Raw genomic sequence first — 20,280 nt, forward strand, 5'->3', positions numbered from 1 at the left:
TGAAGTTGTGAGAGGGAGGGAGGGGGAACAATGTTTGTCGAAGGAAATAAAAAAAAAGCTGTGTGCCCCACCAACCTGCCCTAATCGCCAAATCTGCAAGGCGCGAATATTCATGCCTCAGGCATGAGGTCCGAGCACGTGACTGTCAATTCACTTGTTGGAACTCGGAGTGCACCGAACCATGTACCTTAGTTGTCAAGAGGAAGTCAACTAGCCCAAATCTATTCGTCTACTGGGCTCTATACGAAGCCGTCACAGAAATCAAGCAGAGATGGCCGATTAGCACAACGAGCTGCTGCTATTTAGACCCTGCCCGATCCTCAATGAAGTGCGCACACTGTAATCATCTGGCGGGGTATCCTTTTGGTCCATCAATCTTCTCGCTCCCAAAGTGTCTGGTTAAAAGTGGTCTCATTCATTAAGCACGACCCAAAACGGGTGAGACTTGGCTCCTATGAAGCTTTTCAAAAGGAAAGCCAGCGGATGTCTTCCGTCACACCGGGCCACTGGTCAATTGGAATTAATTGGTTCCGCTCACAGCAAGCCTAAAGAAAAATGGGTTAGTGTCAAGGCCATGTTGCACGCTGCCACTGGGTGCGGGGTCATACTTCATCAGATGGTCCATAAAGGTTTGCAAGGAGACATCGTCGGTGAAGATCGTTTGAGCTGTTGTGGCTCCTACACCGCCGTAAGGGCCGGTGGTGTGAGTTGTCGATGGGTTAAGCTTAGACAGCAGAAATCGAGCTTGCGACCCGCCAGCGTCACAGACGATGAATCGAGGAAGAGGGAATCTATCCGTGATAAGGTCCTACTGCGAGTTAGTGCGGCCCTCAAAATGTGTTCAGATTCAAACTGACCCTTGCATCCTCCTTAGGCTGCTCCAAAAGAGAGCCAAAGTTCTCGTAGCCCTCCTGTTCCTGATAGCCTGCCTTTCTCCACTCCGCAATCGTCTCTCCGTGGAAGATGAGAATGTGGAAAAAGGTATCCAGGAGCAAAATGTGGGTGGGCTGGATCGATGCCGAGTCCAAAAGAACCGGCTGGCCACCCTCCTGGTCAAAGGTGTATGAGTCCAGTGTCGGTTGGATCATAACCAGAGAGTTGCTGACGTCTTCGTGATTCAGCACATGGCGGTAAAATGCAGTTTCATCCGGAGAATTGTTGAAAACCTGTAGAAACTGGCTTCGTCGAAGGTGGAACATGAACTGCGGGTACAGGGTGAAGTTCTTCTCCAACCGGAAGGATGAGGGGTCGTCCTTTCGATAGTCCGCGAACCTCGAACAGAGACGAATCAACATTCTGTCAACCCAACGCAAAACGTCTGGGCCATCGTCTACTTCTGCCTTGAATACTGCAATCCTCGACATGAGAACAGCTGCCGCCTCCTGGTCGAAGGATTGAGCGATTGCCGGGTCGCCTGCCGGGCTGCTAAGATTCCGGGCTATCGTGGTTACTCGTAGGTGGAATTGCCCAGAGGAATGCTGGTAGTAGGTCAGGAATTGCATCATGCCCTTCTGAGGCGCCTGTTGATGTGTTGCTGGGCCTTGACCAGCAATTTCGAAGTAGATCCCGTAGCTTGACTTCGGGTCAATGCCGCACATCTTCCAAGAACAAGTGTTGCCAATGCCGCATTCGGTTTCGCCCACAGAAATCGACTTCTTGTTGAGAGAGACGGCATGTCCAATAAGCCCGGTAACTTTGAGCTCCTTGGTAGTGAGCACCTCCAGAACTGCGTTGAATCCCATCAATAGATTCTCATCACCATCCTTTTCAAATATTCGCACAAATGATTGCTTGAACATCGAGGATGTGAAACTGTCAGTAAGGATCATATGTCCACCCGTCGAATTGCAAAGCCCTTTCATCTCCAGTAAGCCAACCTGGTCGAGGCAGCCAGCAAAGATGTCAATGATGTGGCCGTTGTGTGCAGTCCGTTTAGCCAGATTCTCGTAAAACTAATGTGGCATTATCAGCACCTGCGAGACGAGCGTGTACTATGGTGAGTCTCACCTTCAACGCCTTCTTGTAATACTTAACATTATCTCGGTCGATGTCGTGGTGCGATCGAATGGGTTCCCTCAACTCCGGGCCGACAACCATGCCTGGTCCCTCGGTTGCTGGACCGCCAGCAAAGAGCATGACACGCCCACCAGCATTCTGGAAAGATGACTCCATGAGTCCAACAGCTACACTGAGAGCGACGCCAGTGCATCGGAGACTGCGATGGTCGTTGGCGACAGGCCACGGGTCCTTTTGGAGCGACTCGAGCGCTTTGGTGAGTTGAAATTCAGCCTGCTGGACAGGCAAGAGGAACCGGGAAGCTGGGCCAGCAGGCAGAGGTCGACCAGGCTGAGGCTGCATGCCTGGTCGTAGACCGGCGGATGAGAGGCCAAGCATCTCTTGAACTTGTTTGGCAGAATAATCCTTGTTGCCTCGGAACACATAAGACTTTGCGCATTCTTCATAGCCAATCTCGTGTACGTGGGCCTTGAAGTTCGTCAGTGTGGTACTCCCAGGGTGTCACAGGGGCCAAGTACCATAGTGCCATATGTAATAAGGCCAACAAGTGCATTCTCTGGCAACAAGCTCAAACTCATGACCAATGACTCCTTGAGAGACGACAAGCTATCCGCTTCCTGGCACATATCGACAACATAGAGGAAAATGGGAGGGGCGGGAGCAGGCCTAGATAGGCGATACTCGATTGTTGTGTTGGCAGGGTGAAGTTCAGGAGGAATAGCGTTGGCTGTAATGTCTTTGTAGTGAGGTGGAAGCTGGTTCCTGGAAAGGCAGAAGGGACAGATCCAAACTCTCGCACGAACATCAACCTGGCTGAAAATGGTGTTAACTTCGGTAGGTTCAAGCAGGCTTCGGGTGGTATTCATACCAGAAAGGGTTCAGAACTGAGCGACAGGGCTGCTTGCATGTCACAGGCTCAAACTGGAGAAGGGGGGTATCAGGCTTCTCCTTCAAGGGTGTGTAGAGAGCTCCAATCGGGACGACCAATCTGGATGCTTCCTATCGAGAACATGAGCGACCGCAAACTTGATCGGTGTTATCGTCTCACCATGCGGGAGCTGGGGAAAACATTCCAGCTCAAGCGAACACCATCACGATCCTCCACCTCACTCCATTGCTCCTTGAGCGCTTCGTAATCCATTGTGGCCATCGTGTGCCGTGGTCTCGATGTGGTTGACGGTAAAGTACTGAGGGAAACGGGTGTCGACGGGGTAACGGCCTGTTCTTGCCTCCGCGCGGGCTATGCGGACGCGATAGTATTGACACAGTTCCTACCGTCGCTGGGTATTGTTGTTGCAATCGTTAGCTGACGCGGTGAATGGATGTCGGGATGCGATGTCGATGGACAGCTTAGGGATGTGGACACATTGGCTGCTCCTTTACTAGGGTAGATCCGGTTATAGCGATTTAGCTAAAGCATGGCATCTGGTGGGGTGAGGTATGTAGTGGGGGGCTGTAATAGTGGGGGATGGTGTACTTTTGTTTCATCGGTCAAGAAAGCAATGTAATTAAAGCCGCCAGATGTTGTCGAATACAAAGCTGCTTTTAGAGGTCAGGACAGCAGAGGCTGGGACCCAGTCGAGCTAGCCTACTTCGGACCTATCTCAGTCAGGTAACTCGGCACCACTTCGCTTTTCACCTCCAGGCAGTTTCTCCAACCTCACTTCTTTCATTTTTAGGTTGGTAACCTCGTCATTTCTCAAAGCTAAGCCAACGCGTTGTGGCAATCACAGTATCACAGTCTGACGTCGCCCATGAACTCCTTCTCGCCCACGGCGCGAAGGTCACACTGAAATCACTTTGTGTATTCCATCCCGCATTAGACTCGGTATTCTGTAGTCGAGCGAGACTAACCGTACGCTAAAGCACGATGGTTGAAATGACTTCAAAGTCCAAGATACACTTCAGAATCCGAGTTTGGTAAGCTAGCGTTTCGAATACACTGACTTTAACTCTCTATGGTTTCTACATTGTAAGAAAAGCTGAAGATATCGATGTATTAGGGGAAGTATCACGGCACGCCTGTGGACTTTTCTTTTATACGTCAACAGGATATCAAATAGCATGAAACTGTCTACAAGAGCATCATAATATCTCCAAACGAGATCTATCCGCTGGAATAATTTTGCGGCCAAGGCCCAAAGATCCTCTATTGTAGGACAGTTATAGTTGATGTAGCCCGAAAACGATATTTCGTCACAAATCGATAACCGCGGCTTGAATAAGAAGTAGACCCAACGCACTCTATATTGTCACAAAGGTTTGTCGATGCTTCCGGAGATTGTCAAGAAATTCGGTTTCTTCGTCTGTCGGTTTTGTATAGCACGCCTCGGGATTTGCGAAGAATTCGGTGACATTTTTAGGGGTGCGAATTACAAAATTCGAACCTCAATTCAAAGTACCCTTAATTCCTTCCTGTTACGTTGTACATGAGCAAAGATCCTCTACAATAGACAGCGGATGTTGCTCACAGAGCTGTGTTCCTAGATACGTCCGTCATTGACAGTCTAAAGTATTGCACTTTTTATCGTAATGTTCTACTTCAGGCAGATACTATCAGCCTGAAGTAAACATCAAATTCACGAACTGTCTTATACCCTTGTATGTCTTATAATGGAGGCAGGTTGATAATAGGTTGGTGAAAGCCATAGTCATCTACTCTAACTAGGCATTCGATCATGGTGTTCTCTAATGAGGTAGTGTTATCGAAGGGACAACTGGGGAATTTGGTTTCCTCGACCCATCGAACGCCATCTCGATACTGTAAGGTACTAATGTAGGTTATGGATTCTATTAGGTATAAGTAAGTATATATTATGATCTTCTGAGCAAGGGCTTAGCTTACTGAGTTTTGACATGTAATCTTTTTTTTTTTTTTAGCTCTACTCAATATCATCAGATAGATCAAAACCATACAGTAATCTCAAACAGTAGGAATAAACAATAAGTGCTACACCCAGCACCAGAAGAAACAGTAGCTGAACAATAAGGTTATTGCCCACTGGTCTCTGCCTGAAGCTTCCATTCAACCCCTCTGACTTCAACCCTATTATCTGCATTCAACGACCTTGCTGTCTGCAGTCAACAACCTTGAGATAGTAACCTTATTCCAAGCAATAGGATATAAGGGAGACTGACGTCTGTTTTGACATGTTATAGTTACAGATATTATAGCTGTCCCTCGAAATTGAGTTAAGAGCCAGCTAGATATGTTAGCAATATGAATATCAAGTCTTTCTTGAGATAAGTGTACCTTCTGATCGACCTGGGTGCAGTCGTACGATGGGGCTCAGCAGGCCCCTCCTGCTGGATGATCGTCGACGATGGCGGCAGGAAGTGGAAAAGGGTGGTAGTACTAGCATGCATGTCTACAGAAGAAAGCAGGTCGAAACAGGTGAGGTTTTGATCTATCATACTTTGTCGACCTCATACTTCCTGAAGATTGAATTCTAGGAAGGAGTGAAAAGACGCTGTCACAAGGGAGTGATGAGTGCTCAGGTGTTCAACCACCATTCGTGTCTGCCCGAGGAAGTGGCAACTTGGCTTCGAAACCGGCACGGCGGGGAAGGGGCAATTGAACGACATCCCTGCATGTTCCAAAATGTCGTGGGCGTTCAAAGCCCAGCCTGTGCATTGCTTAGTCCCCCCTGAGCAATCTCTGAGTTAGCAGATCTGGTTGTTGGGTGGAAACTAACACAAATGACTCAGAGCAGTATTCACACACTCGTGTTGGCTACTTCTGGAGGACCGGTTCTGGCTCAACTACTGCAGAACGACTAGACGAAGCTGGGCATCTTATGTGTCGCATCGCGTCATCTCGTGATTCAAACGCCTTAATGCAAAAGTCGGGAGAACACGTTAGTTCCATCACGATCTCATGATTGTCATTGCCGGTTCAAAGTGGAACACTCAAAAAGGTTTGGAGCGTTCTCCTGTGCATCGGATTCTTCTGACAAATCACTACTAACGAGCAAAAGAAATACTATACTTAGATCGAAAATACACTTCAGCAGAATGGCCACATCAAACAACAGAGTCTTCTGAGTGTAGCTAACTACTACCTACTGAGGGAAGGGTACTTTGAGTCAGTTTGCTCTATTTAAGCACACTCAGAGTCGACAGTACTTCGACGGCAGTTGGAACCGAAATTTACCATTACTTAGGATGAAAATATAGATATAATGACACATATCTGAAAGGCACTTTAGAGCCCCAGGTACAAGTCATTACTCGGCAATTCCTCCTCCTGCAGTTGAAAGGCCAGCATGAGATATAGTCGAAGCTGCCTTCTATAAATTGAAGAGCGTCGCAGGACCCCATCCTGGAGGTACATAGTGGTCTCGATACCACCAACGAGCACATGCTCTCGCTGGGCCCGACCCGAGCTTATCTAGCCGAGACATTGATCTTGCGCTATTGGCTTTGCAGAATGGCCCCGCGAAATCTTTGTGCAGTGTGTCGATACTATGCAAGTGGAAGCAGCGATGTTGTAAGTGCGAGATGCTATATTGAAATCGCCACTGCGTTGACTGCGGAGTTCCCACGAGGAGCACCAAAAGCCGATGCCACAGATGTCATCTGGAGACACCGGTTGCGTGGAATTTTTGCGGAGTTCATGGTCAGTTTACGATCGACGGCCATATTCACCGGAAACGTGTTCGGTTTCAATTGCTACAAGTTCCATTCGTATGTGTGGAGTCTGGCCGACCGAGACTTTTGAATTCATGGAAGTGCTCAAATTGCGTGAACTCCAAAGTTCCACGCGCGATCACGAAGGAGACACGAAAGAAGCCCCTCTGCAAGAAGAGACAGGGCCTACGTGTGTTGAATGCGGTGGTTCAACAAGCCTGCTCAACCAACATGCAGCAGCAGCTTCATTGCTGTCAATCCCGCTCAATTGGCGGCGGCAATGCGCGAAGAACGGGAAAGAGCAAAAGCTCGCGCTTACGTATCTTGGTTGTGATACCTCCTTATCCAAGATGCGACAGCTGCCATAAGGCTTACACTCGCGCTAGGTATTGGGGAAAACGGAAAGAGCATACGTGTAAAGATTGCGGCGATTCCAGAATGGCTGGGCAAAACAGGTGCGAAAGCAGCTGGAATGATTACGGGGACCGCCGAAGAGAGGAAGTTCGCGAAAGGCATCGCAGAAGAGACGCAGAACCTCTTCACCCTCCGCCTGTTCAGGGGAAACAATGTGCCAATCCAAACTGTGCCATCCTTCTACCCTCTATAGGACAATTGTGGAAACAGTATTGCCTTACTTGCTATCAACACAAAAAAGTTCACAAGGGGCAAGAAATACCACGAGGGATGTACGAAAAGAGCAAGAAGCAGCTCGACGAAGAACATCAAAAATTCGCCCCATCGCAGATGCATCGTTGTTGCCTGTGGGGTAGCCCCGCCTGCTGGACCGAAAGTAGTGCAGGCCGATATCGAAAGTGTGATTACTATTTCGAGATCAAGAGGAATAAGAAGGACAAAATCTCCGACGTTGTTTAACACCCAAGCAGAGCAGCTGTTTTAATAGGGAGAAGATTGCTGTAGATTCTCTTGTGTATAAAGTGGGCTGGTTTTATGCGATTCCTTCTTCGATACAGTTGTTGTACTCCCTGGTGGACAGGGAGGGTGGTACCAGGCTGGTCCCAAGGAATTCCGTCTCGAGGATACGGACGGTGGAGGAACCTAGCTCTAACACACATATTTAATAGCCAATGCAGTGCAGCGCAGTGCAGGAAGATGAGGTGACTCGCAGGACCCGAGGGCCGAAGTGTTAGGGTTTGTGTTATGTATGTGTAATTCATTGGATGAGTGCCGGTGCGTTTCGGCAGGGTGTGTCGGGGAGCTGGGCCGGCAAGGAGAAAGATGGAGGGTCAAGCTCGGCTTGGAATATCCCGATCGAACGGTTCCTCGGGGACGCCTACCTAATTGCCTGGATATTATGGGGTAGACCAGGTGCGCTATGGATAGTTATAGGTAGATAGGATGGATGGATGGAAGTAGACCCGAGCAGCAATACCCAGACTAGGCCAGACGGGACAAAGGCGAGGAGCCGAGGTCCTGGGCTTATTTTTACTGGAGTATTTCGTATGCGTATGCGAGTACAAGCTGGGGTGCGTTCCTAGGGTAGGAAAAGATGAGTGCAATCAATGGTGAGCCGGACCGGATGGTGAGACCATGCGGTATGGAAATACCAGCGACATCGGTCTTTGTCTTCCGCCGCAGCCCTTCACCGTCAGCACCCGCTCCAAGCCGATAATGTCTACTGAAGAGTCCACTGAAGAGTCCACCGAGGAATGCGTAGCGGCCCAGTGGGGTGAGTGGGGGTGGGGATGCGAGGCTGAGGCGGCATCTGATGATACTCTACGTACTCCATACTGAGTCTGGGGGGTCCCCTGGTAGTTAATCGATTGATTATCCCGCGAGGATCTCGGTGAAGGTCCGGGGGTTGGGCGAGGGATTTGTAACAGAGGGACATGCGACGAAGGGACATGCGACGGAGGCACTGAACAATGGCATCATGCATGGGCTTGGCTTGGTCTGGCGCTGTGGGAGGAGGGGAGGAGAGGGGAGGGGGACGGCATCGTGCCATGGGCTCTCCCATCAGATCAGTTCAGTTCCATGTGGCGGCTGATGATGGACATGGAGATGGATTATGGATACCGGTACCATCGACGGTGGCATGGACCATCCGGCCTGTTTGCCCGAGAAATGGAGGGTTGCGGCCACCGCCGCACAGTCCACCGCGTCTTAACCTCGGTGAAACCGACCTGGATGAAGCCGGGGATGAGGTACGGGGTCGGAAAAAGAGCAGCCAGTGACCGGGTTGCTCAGCGTCGCGACAAGTGGGCTTTGCTCAGACCCTTCTTGGGTGAGGGGCAGGTGAGCGAGTAAGCCGATGTCATGGACATACATGTCCGCCCGGTCCTCGTCGCGTCACGATAGTGAGTTCAGTCTCGAGACTCGAGACATGTGTTGGACGGACCACACAGGCACAACAATCACGAGCTGCAAGACAGCAAGCACTGCCTAAAAAACAGGAGGGCTGACATACAACAACTTTGCAGCACATACTTTTTACAGTGCCGACCTCACAATGGAGATTACTGGTGGGAGACCGGGAGGGTTGGGTCTAGTCGCCTCAAGCGGTGGTGGCGGCGGCGTGCAAGTCTGTCATGCATACGGAGTACTGTAACTTACAGATGAACAAGGTTGGAAGCGTAACTAAAGAAGCGAGGGGGTTGCTCGTTGCAAAGGATGGAGAACAAAGAGGAAGACGAAAAAGAGAAGGGACGGAAAGGCAGACGGATACTGGAGGGCGAGGCATTGCAAGCCATGCCATGCTCCGGTTCTTCTGTCGCCCTGGCCACCGCATCTGTCACAAACAAAGCCTCCATCGTTCGCTTGCTTTGCTTGTTGCTTTTGCTTTTTTTTCTTGAAACCCCTCACCTGGGACTTCGGGATGTTGCCGAACCTATTACTTACCTGCTGTAGTAGGACTAAACAATAGTCAGTTAGTCGCAGTAGCACGACATAGTTCAATTGCCCGGTCCCGAGCCGTGGCGAGCCCCGGCCGGTGGTTGGAGCCGCTGGTGTGCTTCGCCCTTCTCACCGAGCCCACGTCTTGATTGTCGCGACTTATTTCTGAGTGGTTTTTCTGGTCCTTTTTTTTTTCCTTTTTATATGGGAATGGACGGATGGAAGGGGAGACATGGAGCGTGGGGCGTCCACCCCCCCCGGAGGCGCGCCTATGGACGCAAAGGAATTCAGGGATGGTGTGGGATGGCATGGGGACCAGGGGGCCTGATGGGTCTCGGTCCTGAAGCTAGAGCGAAGCTGGAATAGTCGTATAGATTGCGAGAGCCAATTGCTTAGCCGCGGATAAATCTTGATGACGGCTTGGGAAAGCGGAGCCTCCGTTAGCCATTGGGCTGCCAATTCAACGATGCGCAGATGTGTCTGGCTTGCTGGTTATCTCGTTCGTTGCTTGTCCGTGGTGCCGCAGATTGTGGGTGCGTAGGCAGGTATGTGCTGTGTAAATCTACGGTACCGGTGCACGTGTTGGTCCAGGATCGGTGACAGGTTTCCAGTCCGTGGGTGGGGGATTGACAGGCGGATGCAAAAAGGCAGAGTGTGGGAGTGTGAGGGATAGCTAGTGGTGGTGTCACTTCTTCACATGTTGCCGTCGCACATATGTAACCACTCAGTCCCTAGAGTAAGCAGCCAGAGACTCCAAACGAGGGCTTGTATGTGTTGCGTTTTATGCATGGTATCGGACGGTCTGGACTGGTCTCTCGATCACGGGTACCTGTTCCCGCACGCAATACAAACACATATCTACCACGTAGTAGGTAGTTCAAGTGAAGTGAGTGAAAGGAAAATTAGAGAGGTCAAGGGCAAAGACGACGAGGGGGTGCATGCCAGCCACCGAAGTCCGGCCAAGACGGCATCCAGCAACAAGAGACCTGGGGCCGGTCAGCCTATAGGAGGTGCAGGCGGCGGTGATGCTGGCTGCAGCGGTCTGCCGGTGAAAGGTGAGTGATGGGGGTAGACGAAAAGGAGGCAGCGTGAAAGAGCGAGAGTAGGTAGTCTAGTTTGAGGCAGAAATGACATGGGATGGGGTAGGGTTGGAGGCACATCGTCAAGTAGTCAGAGTGCGGGAACATGGGTTGGGTCATGGAAGATCGGAAATACAACACCAGGTGAGAAAGTGACAGCATGGCGGAGCTGCTGGGACACCCGAGCTCTGGCCACTTCGGGATGCCTCGTACAGAAAGGCTTCCATGGATAGCTTCTAGAGATGCTCGCAACTCTCCAGGACCCCTCTGTGCGCAACCCCAGAGAGACAAGGCCTGTCATCTTGCTCCTGTGCTTGTTCGGCCACGCGCTGAACAGGGACCAGGTCTGGAGCACACCGTTGTGCTGGCCGCACGCACATACACACACCTACGCAGATTTCATGTCCACGCAGGTCCAATCCACTCGCTGCGCTGCACGTACGTGATGCATGCTAGACGAGATATTCAGTACATGGTGCATCGAGTCCGTCGTCAACGCATATCGCGCAATCGACTGCGGAGAGTGTAGGTCGACTCGACGTTGACTCGACGCCGACTCAACCGACCTGACCGAGAGCTGCGGAGTGACGAGTCGCGGATAATGGACATGGGTGTCATGACTGGGGCACCTAATTCTGGGGCGGAAACGGGGATTTGGGTGCCGTCCCTCCATATCTGTCTATGCCTCCCGATCGAACGAAGCGACCGTCTGATTCAAGACATCTGGGCACACACCCCTGCTTCTCCCTCATTCGATCATGACCTACCGCTGACATCGAGGCCATTGCTTCATTTCCAATCCGTGTTTGGGGGGAGGGGAAGCCCCCATCCTGAGATATCTCGTGCCGTGGTTTGCCTGTTTGTCCCCCAACGCCAATGCCACCTCCCGAAAGCACGCGCAGCAAACAAGGCCGCGCGCGGGTCGGGTCTGTGCAAAAAGTGGGACATCGGCATCGGAGACTAGAAACGAAGACGGAGGAGGAAAAAGAAAAGAAAAGATGGACTGCGCACTCCGTAATCCAAGCAGGAAATGGGGGATAGGGAGGGAATGGGGAACGGGAGGCTGAAGCCCAAGGGACGAACTCGAGAAAAGAAGAAAAGGGCCTCTGTCATTCACATCATCCGCAGTGACAGCGTTGGTTGATCCAACCAGCCCAGAGCCTTGTTAGCAAGATTGCCGCCAGAGCCGCCACTCGCCGCCCGGTGCGCCGGTTGACGACGGGTAGGGGTTTGGTTGCTGCGAGGTAACCTTGGGTTTCTGGGTGAGTGCTTGAGCAGAGTGTGATTGCGTCCCCTCAGTGCTAATTCAGTCGGCCGGGATTCGCATCCGGTCTAAGCCTAAATCGTCTCACCTTGAAAAAGTCCGCCTGCTTTGCCCGTCCCATCATCCACTCGTCCTCCATTCCACTTACTTCACTCATTCATTCATTCGACCACCATCGAACAGTGGTGCCGTGACCGTCTGTCTAATGTCCCATGCCCCATATCCCGATCTAGTTGACTGATTGACCTGACAGATGACTCCGGGTAGGCCTTGATCGATTCCGCTGCCGCAACTACCTACCTACCTACCTAGGCATGTAAAAGCCTGGTACCGCAAGCCTGGTACCATCGCGGACTACGGCACCCACACCAACACCTGACCCGTTGCAGGTAAATACATTTCCCACGATCCCGACCGAACCCGGACTGTGGGCCGGCCGTTGACCTCGACTGACCTTGGCCGCACCTTGGGCTGATGTCCACCACACCAGACCAGACCCTTTCTGCCCAGCGCCCACCCAGGCACCCCCGCCGCCCCAAGTCCCAGCATGTCGCCCCCAAGTCCCGGCCCGGTTCACTCTCTGTATTCCGGGGGTGGTGGACCGTGGATGCTCGTTGCTCACTCGGCGCACTCCCCCCGTCTCGCACATTCACTTCCACCTCCAAGTCCACTTGCAAGTCCACTTGCTACCGCTGGTGCTTCTGCCTCTGCTTCTACTTCTGCTTCTCCTTCGGCTTCCACACGCCACACGCCACGCGACTCCAGTCAAACCCCGTCTCTCCATCTCTCCGTCCTCCATTCTCTGCTTTTGACCTGGGCTCGGCCAGCTGCTTGTTGTGCTCTCTCGTTTACCAGCCCAGCTTTGCCCACTTTGCTCGCACCCACACCCAACCCACAACCACACGCCCACTCCCGCACCTCACCTGTCTTACCTTCCCTTCTTACCTTGCTCTGCAACAGGAATTCGCACCTCTATTCTCCGGTCCTCACAGCCTCCCCCAGTACCTGCTCCATTTCCCACCTTGGCAGAGGTTGTTGCTGTCTGCAATTGTGCTACGACAAGGACAAGATTTGATGTTCAATTTTATACCAAAGAGTCCATCAACAGCCCCAGCATCCAACTTGCATCCGCCCTGGTTGTTGTATGTATATACGATAATATAATCCTCCCAGTCTCTGTGCTCCGGCCCGCAACGCAGGGCTGCACCGGCTGCACCCGTCCAATCACCCAAGACGCCTGAGCAAACCCGCTCTTATTTCTGCGACCCAAATCCAGGCAACGGAATTGGACAACGCCTTTGCACGCATTACTCCTGCTTCTGCTTCTGCTTCTAGCCGTGCGGCCCCCGTTTTGTGCTTTTGCGCATTGGAGCTACTGTGCTATCCGCTGCCCGCTACCAGTTGCCCGTTGTCCGTTGTCCGTTCCCCGCCGCTCAAGAGACAGCACAGTGCCACAGCGCAGCTAGCATCACATAGCGCAGACAGAAACAGCGAGACAAGTCCGACGGCACTCAACCCCTCCATCCGTCATCCATCCATCCATCCCCGTCCATCCATCTACTTTCCTGTTCCTCGCGCCGCGAGTCGGACCGCTCGTGTTCCTTAATCAAATCAATTCGGGTTCTCTCCCTCTCTATTAGCAATCCCACTCTCAAGCTCATTGTATCTGCCATCGAGTCACTCGCTGTTCTCTCCCGCACCCACAACCCTCACGCATCGGCTCCCTGTATCCCACTACGCTACGCTACGTCACGGGTACCTACCTAGCCTAATCCGACCCCCCTCCCCCCCGCCGCCGCCGCTCTCTCATCCTCCGGGACTCGAGTGGGACGCGCCTGCCTCAGATTATTGGTGGGGTCAAACACCCACTCGCACCTTCCCGCTCACCCAACTCTCACACCCGACCCGACGCCTATTACTGCACTACACCTCTACTACCTACCTTCTTACACACCTACATACACCTACATACACCCGCATACCTGCCTTGCCTACCTGCGCACACAACCAGCTATCGCTGCAACAAACCGCGGCGTCGCCCAAAATCAATTCGCCCTCCTGCGCAGCCCGCGACGGTCCCAGTCCACCCTGCTCCGAATCGCCTTCCTCCAACAATCCTCCCGCTGTCGCCTTTTCGAGATAATGGGCCTTTGACACTCTACGCGCCTGTTCGTTCCTCTGCTCCAGCCATGAATTCCATCGCCCATAGCCTGGCCGAGGCTCCTCCACCCGTTGCCGCGCCGTCGCCCGCGCATATCAACCAACAACGCCAAAACCCCCAGCAACAACCCCAGCCGCCGCTATCACCGTCCCCTTCACAACCTCCCTCCACCTTCGAAACGGCGCCCACGCCCCTCTTGCCACCAATCTCATCGCCATCCGCTCCTCATACCTCCCTACCGGCTGTCCTCTCCGTTTCCGCTTCAGCGCACTCGCTTGCGCCAAACCCCGATGAGCTCCCCCCACTGCGACAACCGTCCCCCAGCTCCCCAGCGCATTACTCCTTCGAGCAACACCAGCAACAGCACCAGAATCAACACTCCCACCACCACCTGCACCCAGCATCACCGCCTTTGAGAAAGGACACAAGTTCCTCCATCTCGACACAGGCCACTACCGCCACACTGGCCTCCACGGAGACCAACAACACATCGTACAGTGCCGAAACCTCTCCTAACCTGCACCAGTCTATTTTCTCTGTAAAGGATGGCTCCGACGTCTCTAACAACCGCCGCACGAGCAGGAGACGTACCGGACCCCTTTCCCAGCAGTCCAGAGAGCGCGCCGCCCTCATCAGGAAACTCGGCGCCTGTAATGACTGCAGGAGAAGGAGAGTTGCTGTAAGTCTTCCCTTGTCCCACGCATCCTCCATTGCGAGCGTGTTTCGCAAACCCTCCTTACGTTCTAGCGCCCGACTTACATGCTAACACTCCTCTCTTTCTCTCCACCAACAGTGCCACCCGAGTCACCATAATATGACTTGGGAGGATGTTGTCAACAAGTTCCACCGCTCCCACAGCCCAACCATCCAGGATATTGCGCCGTCACTCGCCGCCGCAGGCCGACCTCTTAGCCCCGCCCCCGCCATCACAAATGTACAGCCCATGTTCACCCATGACCCTCAGGAAATGGACATCGACTCCAACACATCCACATCTCACCAGCCGGGGCGACCCCCGTTGAGCGAAACCCGTATCCGCACCCCTCTTCCCTCCGGCCCCCGCCTCGAAAAATCTTTGTCCCTCCCAGGCATTGAGAGCCTCAAGAACGACCTGCAAACAAATGTCGGGCGTATGCTCTCTACCCCAAGCCGTGACCGGTACACTAGCGTCCAGGCTCTCCTACTGTTCTGGCAGGACGACGAGGAGGTGGCAAATGTTCAGTCGGCCGTCCGGGAGCTTGCCGATGTATTTGATAAGTATTACCATTACACATTCCAGATCCAACCCATACCATCCTCTTCAGAGAGCTGTAAAAGCTCTTGGAGATGGTTGTCACGGCAGCTCAACGACTTTGCCGAAGACCATGACCAGCGAGATGTGTTGAAGATTGTCTACTACGCCGGACATACGTACCTCGATGGCAATCGGGAGATGATGTTGTCAAGGTACTAAGCTTAACCCTTTTTTTTACAAGTAAACTGCCACTGACTCATCAAAAGCTCAAGAGATCATGAACGGGCCTCCACGATTCGGTGGGGTGGCATCCAGCAAATCCTTGAGGAGGCTTGCGCCGACACCCTAATTATTATGGATTCCGCCTATTACCCATCAGCGAGAATGGTCCGCCAGCAAGGCGTCCTCGAGTTAGTTGCAGCGTCAGTATCAGATGAACATTTTTACTCCCTCGACAGGTGCGCCTTCACCCGCGCACTCGCGGAGCAGCTTCGAACACGGGCGACCCGTCTAAGCCCGCTCTCAGCCGCCGAACTACACTCGCATTTATTCGCGCATTATCCTAGGATGTTTCAGGAGAAAAACCCGGAAAAGGAGGTTGTTACGAGTTACCCCTCACCCTTGCACATGATGATGTCGGGTAACTCGAGGCTCCCGTCCATCTTTCTTTCACCCTTGTATCAGAGCAGCCCAATGCGAAACAGCCTCTCATATGAGAACAGTCCTCAGTTGCATCTTTCGATCCGACTCAACGACGACAATGTCGATGTTGATAGCTGGAACGAGTGGTTGCGCCTGATGCCCGAAGGAATCAAGGATGTCAAAGTTGAAGGCCCTTTTCGGGCCACCTTTCGGTAGGGGGCAGGCTCTCCCCTGGCGAGCATCTCTTGTAATATGTTTACTAGTGATGGCTTGATCATGAACGTTCTTCAAGGAAGGGGGAGAGAGACGCTAAGTATGAGGAATGCTACGTCTCTTCTCCAAATTTCTTTACTTCCGATTGTGTCATGATTTCCCCTCCCCTCTCTCACCACATATTCTCCTTTTTTACATTGGCACTTTTCTTCTTCTATGGTTTTTATCTTTGGACATGCGATGGCAAGTCTATCATACGATAGCAATCGGAGTAATACGGCGGGATTACAGCAAAATGGAAGCTTAGTTAGATCTGGAAAGGGCCCAGGTCATAAATGATGGAACGGCGGAAAGACGGAGGAGTAAAAAGGAGGCATAAGATGTCAAGGGGATCATGGGCACCTGCATAGCATCTGTGTGTTATACCACGGAATCTCACCACTATTGTTGAACATATTCACTCCTTCTTTCTCTTGTATCCTACTCCTAGATGGACTTGGTTATCTATGGGCTGACATGGCATCCTGGGCATGAGTTGGGCTTCAAATACAAAGAGCCGTGGGTGAGGATATTTGGGCATGGGTTAATCTTCTAGGCCATGCCGCAAGCATTTCAACTTTTCAAGGCCCAGCCGGGCGAAGAGCACAAGGTTTTCCATTAGCCGGCTCCTTCCTTTGTGAACGTGACGGCTTGATTTGAGGAGTCATTCACTTCCTCTCTTCACTTCAAGGACCACTACCAGCCAACGGTACGCAAAATTTTTGGGTTCTCTGTATAAGTAACGAGTACAAATGTAAGGAAGAGCTAGTGCTTCCTATGGGCAAACCCAACATCAGGCAGATCCTCGCCTGCATCACATTCACAAAGAGCTAAGGGTGGTTGCGATTATTGGTACTTCTTCTCTAGGCAGCGAACCATACAGCTGCCGTGGCAACTATCCATATAGTAGTTATCGACCTTTTTAAGGGAGTATTGCTATTCGTATAACGTACTTGATAAGTGAGTGGGCCAAACAAGCGAGTGGGCCACGAATACTGTGCACTAAAAAGAGCTAAACTTTAAATTTTTAAAACTAGCTATCTAATTATTAAAAATAAAATAAAAATAATTTTAATTATTTAATTAAAAAGAAAACTATATAATAATTTTTTAAAATTTTTAAAAAAATTCCTTTATAGAGAAATAGCTAGGTATACAGTGCGAATAAGCATTTTTAATATAGCTTATTAAGTAATTTTTTAAAAAGTCTAAGAAAATTTTATATTATTTTTTAATATATAATAGAGTCATTTCCATAACATTAACTGTTTTACTCTTAATTTCAATTTTAGAGAATATTTTAAAGATATTTTAATTTAAGGTGTAAATGCTAGGAAATTTCAAAGTGTCCCACTCACTTGTTTGGCCCACTCACTTATCAAGTACGTTATATTTAAAATACTAATTATATACAGATATAAACTCTTATATCTAAGTTTAGAATACAGTAATATACCCAGCCTGTATATATACTTTAACTATTTTATTTTAAGAAAGCTTTAATTTTTATTTTAAAAAATTTTAAAAAAAAATTATATTAAAATTTAAAAAATAAATACTTAAAATAAAAATTATTTATTTTTCTTTAGTTAAATTTATTAATAAATATATTCTTAAGACTTTTTAATAAAAGTAGTTTAAATACTTAAATATACAAGTAGTATTTTAAGTGTGTGTAATAGCAATACTCCTTTAAGGAGTTAAATAGCATATAGTGGAGGGTATTAGACTTGCCGCGGCCTTGAGGCAAGACACTGCAAGCGGACTAACCAAAATTTCCTCAAACTTTCCATTATTAAATTGGATAATACTATCAGCATTATGGGTTTCGCACCCGGCTAAGAGGACATCCATATCCGTCCGCGTTACATCGTTACTGCATAGCACGCCCGAGTTAGCGACAGTAGCAAGCGACAGGAAGGATATAAATAGTACGATATCTAATGATGGCAGAAGTAGTGCATCGGGCTTGGTGGTTGAGTGTCATGACGGTTTGCACACGTATGACAAAAGGACAGTCTTCACGTACAGAACAGTTACTTCCCCGAAATGACAATGGGCGACAGATCATAATCCCATTTCATATCGACTTAGAAGGAGTTCTTGCCAAATTTCATACAAATATATCTAAAAGTCAAGCGAACGAATCATGTTCTATAGACTGGCTATATTGTAGAGAGGATACAATCCTGTAGTTGACGGGTCATGGTCTGGGCATGCACTGGGGGTCTCGGCTGGGGGCTCGTTGTTTTAGGCTGGAAAATTCGCAGTCCTTGGGGGTAATTCTTATTCAAAGTATGAATTTGTGTGGAAGTTGGTAAGGAATATCGCTTTTCTCATCCTTCGCAACGTTGTTCGCAGGGTAGGCGAAAACCAGGTATAGATGCCGCAATGCCGATTACAGCAACATCGAGGATGAAAGACTTGGAGATAATGAACTGTCTCCAAGCCGAGAAAAATACCTACAAGATGTCGAATACGAACACGCTGGCGAGGTAATGGAGAGTGATTTTCTAGTTTGGAGGTACATGATAGACTCGAGACATCAATGTCTAACCCTATCACCCTCGGTAATATTGATCCGCTCAGCGAGTCTATTGTTGCCCCTATAATAGGTCCTGAAGGCACTATACTAATTTTCCAAGTTATCTAGAGATACAGCCATTGCTGCTGTTCTCGATGAAGATCCCGCTGTAGATCAAACCCTCGTCCAATCCGCTCTCTTGGTAACCCGAGTTAACCACGTCGTCAGTGCCGGTAGGTTTCTTCAGGATGCCAATCTGGTATTGTCCCCGACCCGAGTTGTCGTTTGCGATAGGCTTAGTCGCCGGCCGAAGAGGCTTATTGCCAGCCGAGTACCAGGCCCGGATCGTGCTGTTCCTGTTAGCCTTTTGTAAAATAATGGTGTAATCGGCAAGAAACGTACTTGTTGTCAAAGTCAAGAGTAATGGCAAAGTTCTGCCACACGCCAGCCAGAATAGGCGTGGACCAGATCTCCTTATTATTTCGGTCGAGGAGTTTGTAGGTGTCTTTGGGTAGACTCTCTTGACCAATCAAGGTACCGGCCTCAAAGTTGAACTGGTTGGCAGAGTAGTCTGCCGCCTCGTGCCAGACGTTCTGTTCCAGTCAATACACATCCTGCAAATTCCCAGATGGTGAGGTTTTTTACCAAGTACTCATGAGTCAAGTTGAGAGGCCGGCTCTCGTCTTGCAGCGTGCTAAAATGAAGAGTTACAACACCTTCCGAGCCAGGGCTGTCCTCGTTGTTGTCCTCGCTGAACTGCAGCCCCGCACGCCTGAAGCCATTCTGCTTCTGGAAGATGCTTTTGTCACTAATTGTCACCTCGACCGGGATAGAGCCAGTAGCAGCATCGAAGCGCGATAGTGGAGCCGACTCGGGGAAGAGGAGTATGTCAGACCATGCAAGGTCGTTTCCCTTGACGTAGCCGGGGTTGAAAGGGTTCCAGTCGCCCCCATTGGCTGTGTCGAAGTCGGTAAGGGAGGCTGTCGAGGGAATGCGACCGTCAAAGATGACGGGACAGGACTTGTTCGTTTGGCGGTAGGGATGATGAGGAGTAGCCAACGCCACGGATGACAGGAGGGCGAAAATCGTTGAACGATGCATAGTGAATGATAGTCAAAGTACACACAAATGAAGGAATATGAACGATAGAAATGGAAGAATGGAATAAACTCAAGCTAGAGAAGAGTTCGAGATACAATATTGTTTTCAGGGGAACCGCGCTCTATATATGTCATCTCCATAAAATTACAACGGGTTAGTCACGGCAATAGCCCTTGGCACAAACCATCCAGTCGAAGCTACACGTATTACAACATCCCCTCAGCAAGTGATTGGTGAGATGGAGTTTCTCCGTGACGATATTGTAGCGGCGATGCTGTTGGAGGTCTGAAACTGCGCTTAAGAAACTAAAAAAAGCTTAAAATGATGTAATTCACTCAAATGACTTTACACCGGTTAATTACGACAGCGGCTTTGGGGCTGTGAAGGTCTCCGGGGGTTCCGACAATCCCAACAATGTAATAGAATAACTAGGATATGCCTGTTGATGGGCCCCAGTCAGTAATCTCGCTACCGAGTATTCGGAAACTCAACGCTATAACAACTGCCGACGCGTCCGGCAGCTGGGCG

At 50.4% G+C, this 20,280-nt stretch overlaps 7 protein-coding genes across 7 annotated transcripts; 5 read left to right on the forward strand and 2 right to left on the reverse strand.

Annotated features, from left to right (window-relative positions):
• Positions 1–100: 100 nt before the first annotated feature.
• On the reverse strand, positions 101–3,455 carry BGZ61DRAFT_464048 (uncharacterized protein). Its single transcript, XM_046247465.1, has 7 exons — positions 3,065–3,455; positions 2,885–3,015; positions 2,535–2,829; positions 2,008–2,484; positions 858–1,952; positions 609–808; positions 101–545 (listed from the first exon to the last, which is right to left on the reverse strand). Exons 1-7 carry the CDS (start codon positions 3,164–3,166, stop codon positions 521–523), a joined length of 2,325 nt encoding a protein of 774 aa, XP_046096311.1. The 5' UTR covers positions 3,167–3,455; the 3' UTR covers positions 101–520.
• A 2,990-nt stretch (positions 3,456–6,445) lies between these two features.
• On the forward strand, positions 6,446–7,252 carry BGZ61DRAFT_485463 (uncharacterized protein; the record flags this gene model as incomplete). The annotated part of the gene is made up of 3 exons (XM_046249712.1): positions 6,446–6,634; positions 6,748–6,835; positions 7,032–7,252. 3 exons carry the CDS (start codon positions 6,446–6,448, stop codon positions 7,250–7,252), a joined length of 498 nt encoding a protein of 165 aa, XP_046096312.1.
• Positions 7,253–8,044: 792 nt separating this feature from the next.
• Positions 8,045–9,455, forward strand: BGZ61DRAFT_563891 (uncharacterized protein; the record flags this gene model as incomplete). The annotated part of the gene is made up of 4 exons (XM_046255879.1): positions 8,045–8,332; positions 8,456–8,906; positions 9,100–9,184; positions 9,219–9,455. The coding sequence occupies exons 1-4, from the start codon at positions 8,194–8,196 to the stop codon at positions 9,453–9,455; spliced, it is 912 nt and encodes a 303-aa protein (XP_046096313.1). The 5' UTR covers positions 8,045–8,193.
• Positions 9,456–10,282: 827 nt separating this feature from the next.
• Positions 10,283–11,144, forward strand: BGZ61DRAFT_485465 (uncharacterized protein; the record flags this gene model as incomplete). Its single annotated transcript, XM_046249713.1, has 4 exons — positions 10,283–10,550; positions 10,642–10,718; positions 10,835–11,012; positions 11,044–11,144. 4 exons carry the CDS (start codon positions 10,283–10,285, stop codon positions 11,142–11,144), a joined length of 624 nt encoding a protein of 207 aa, XP_046096314.1.
• Positions 11,145–11,984: 840 nt separating this feature from the next.
• BGZ61DRAFT_150794 (uncharacterized protein) lies at positions 11,985–13,176 on the forward strand. The gene is made up of 2 exons (XM_046237367.1): positions 11,985–12,034; positions 12,092–13,176. Exon 2 carries the CDS (start codon positions 12,313–12,315, stop codon positions 13,000–13,002), a length of 690 nt encoding a protein of 229 aa, XP_046096315.1. The 5' UTR covers positions 11,985–12,034; positions 12,092–12,312; the 3' UTR covers positions 13,003–13,176.
• Positions 13,177–14,027: 851 nt separating this feature from the next.
• Positions 14,028–16,091, forward strand: BGZ61DRAFT_485466 (uncharacterized protein; the record flags this gene model as incomplete). Its single annotated transcript, XM_046249714.1, has 3 exons — positions 14,028–14,678; positions 14,793–15,445; positions 15,500–16,091. 3 exons carry the CDS (start codon positions 14,028–14,030, stop codon positions 16,089–16,091), a joined length of 1,896 nt encoding a protein of 631 aa, XP_046096316.1.
• A 2,527-nt stretch (positions 16,092–18,618) lies between these two features.
• Positions 18,619–19,830, reverse strand: BGZ61DRAFT_593733 (uncharacterized protein). Its single transcript, XM_046256804.1, has 3 exons — positions 19,297–19,830; positions 19,054–19,244; positions 18,619–19,001 (listed from the first exon to the last, which is right to left on the reverse strand). Exons 1-3 carry the CDS (start codon positions 19,750–19,752, stop codon positions 18,773–18,775), a joined length of 876 nt encoding a protein of 291 aa, XP_046096317.1. The 5' UTR covers positions 19,753–19,830; the 3' UTR covers positions 18,619–18,772.
• Positions 19,831–20,280: the final 450 nt, after the last annotated feature.

The sequence above is a fragment of the Ilyonectria robusta genome (genome assembly GCF_021365365.1).
Source record: "Ilyonectria robusta strain PMI_751 chromosome Unknown BGZ61scaffold_36, whole genome shotgun sequence".
Lineage (NCBI taxonomy): Eukaryota > Fungi > Ascomycota > Sordariomycetes > Hypocreales > Nectriaceae > Ilyonectria > Ilyonectria robusta.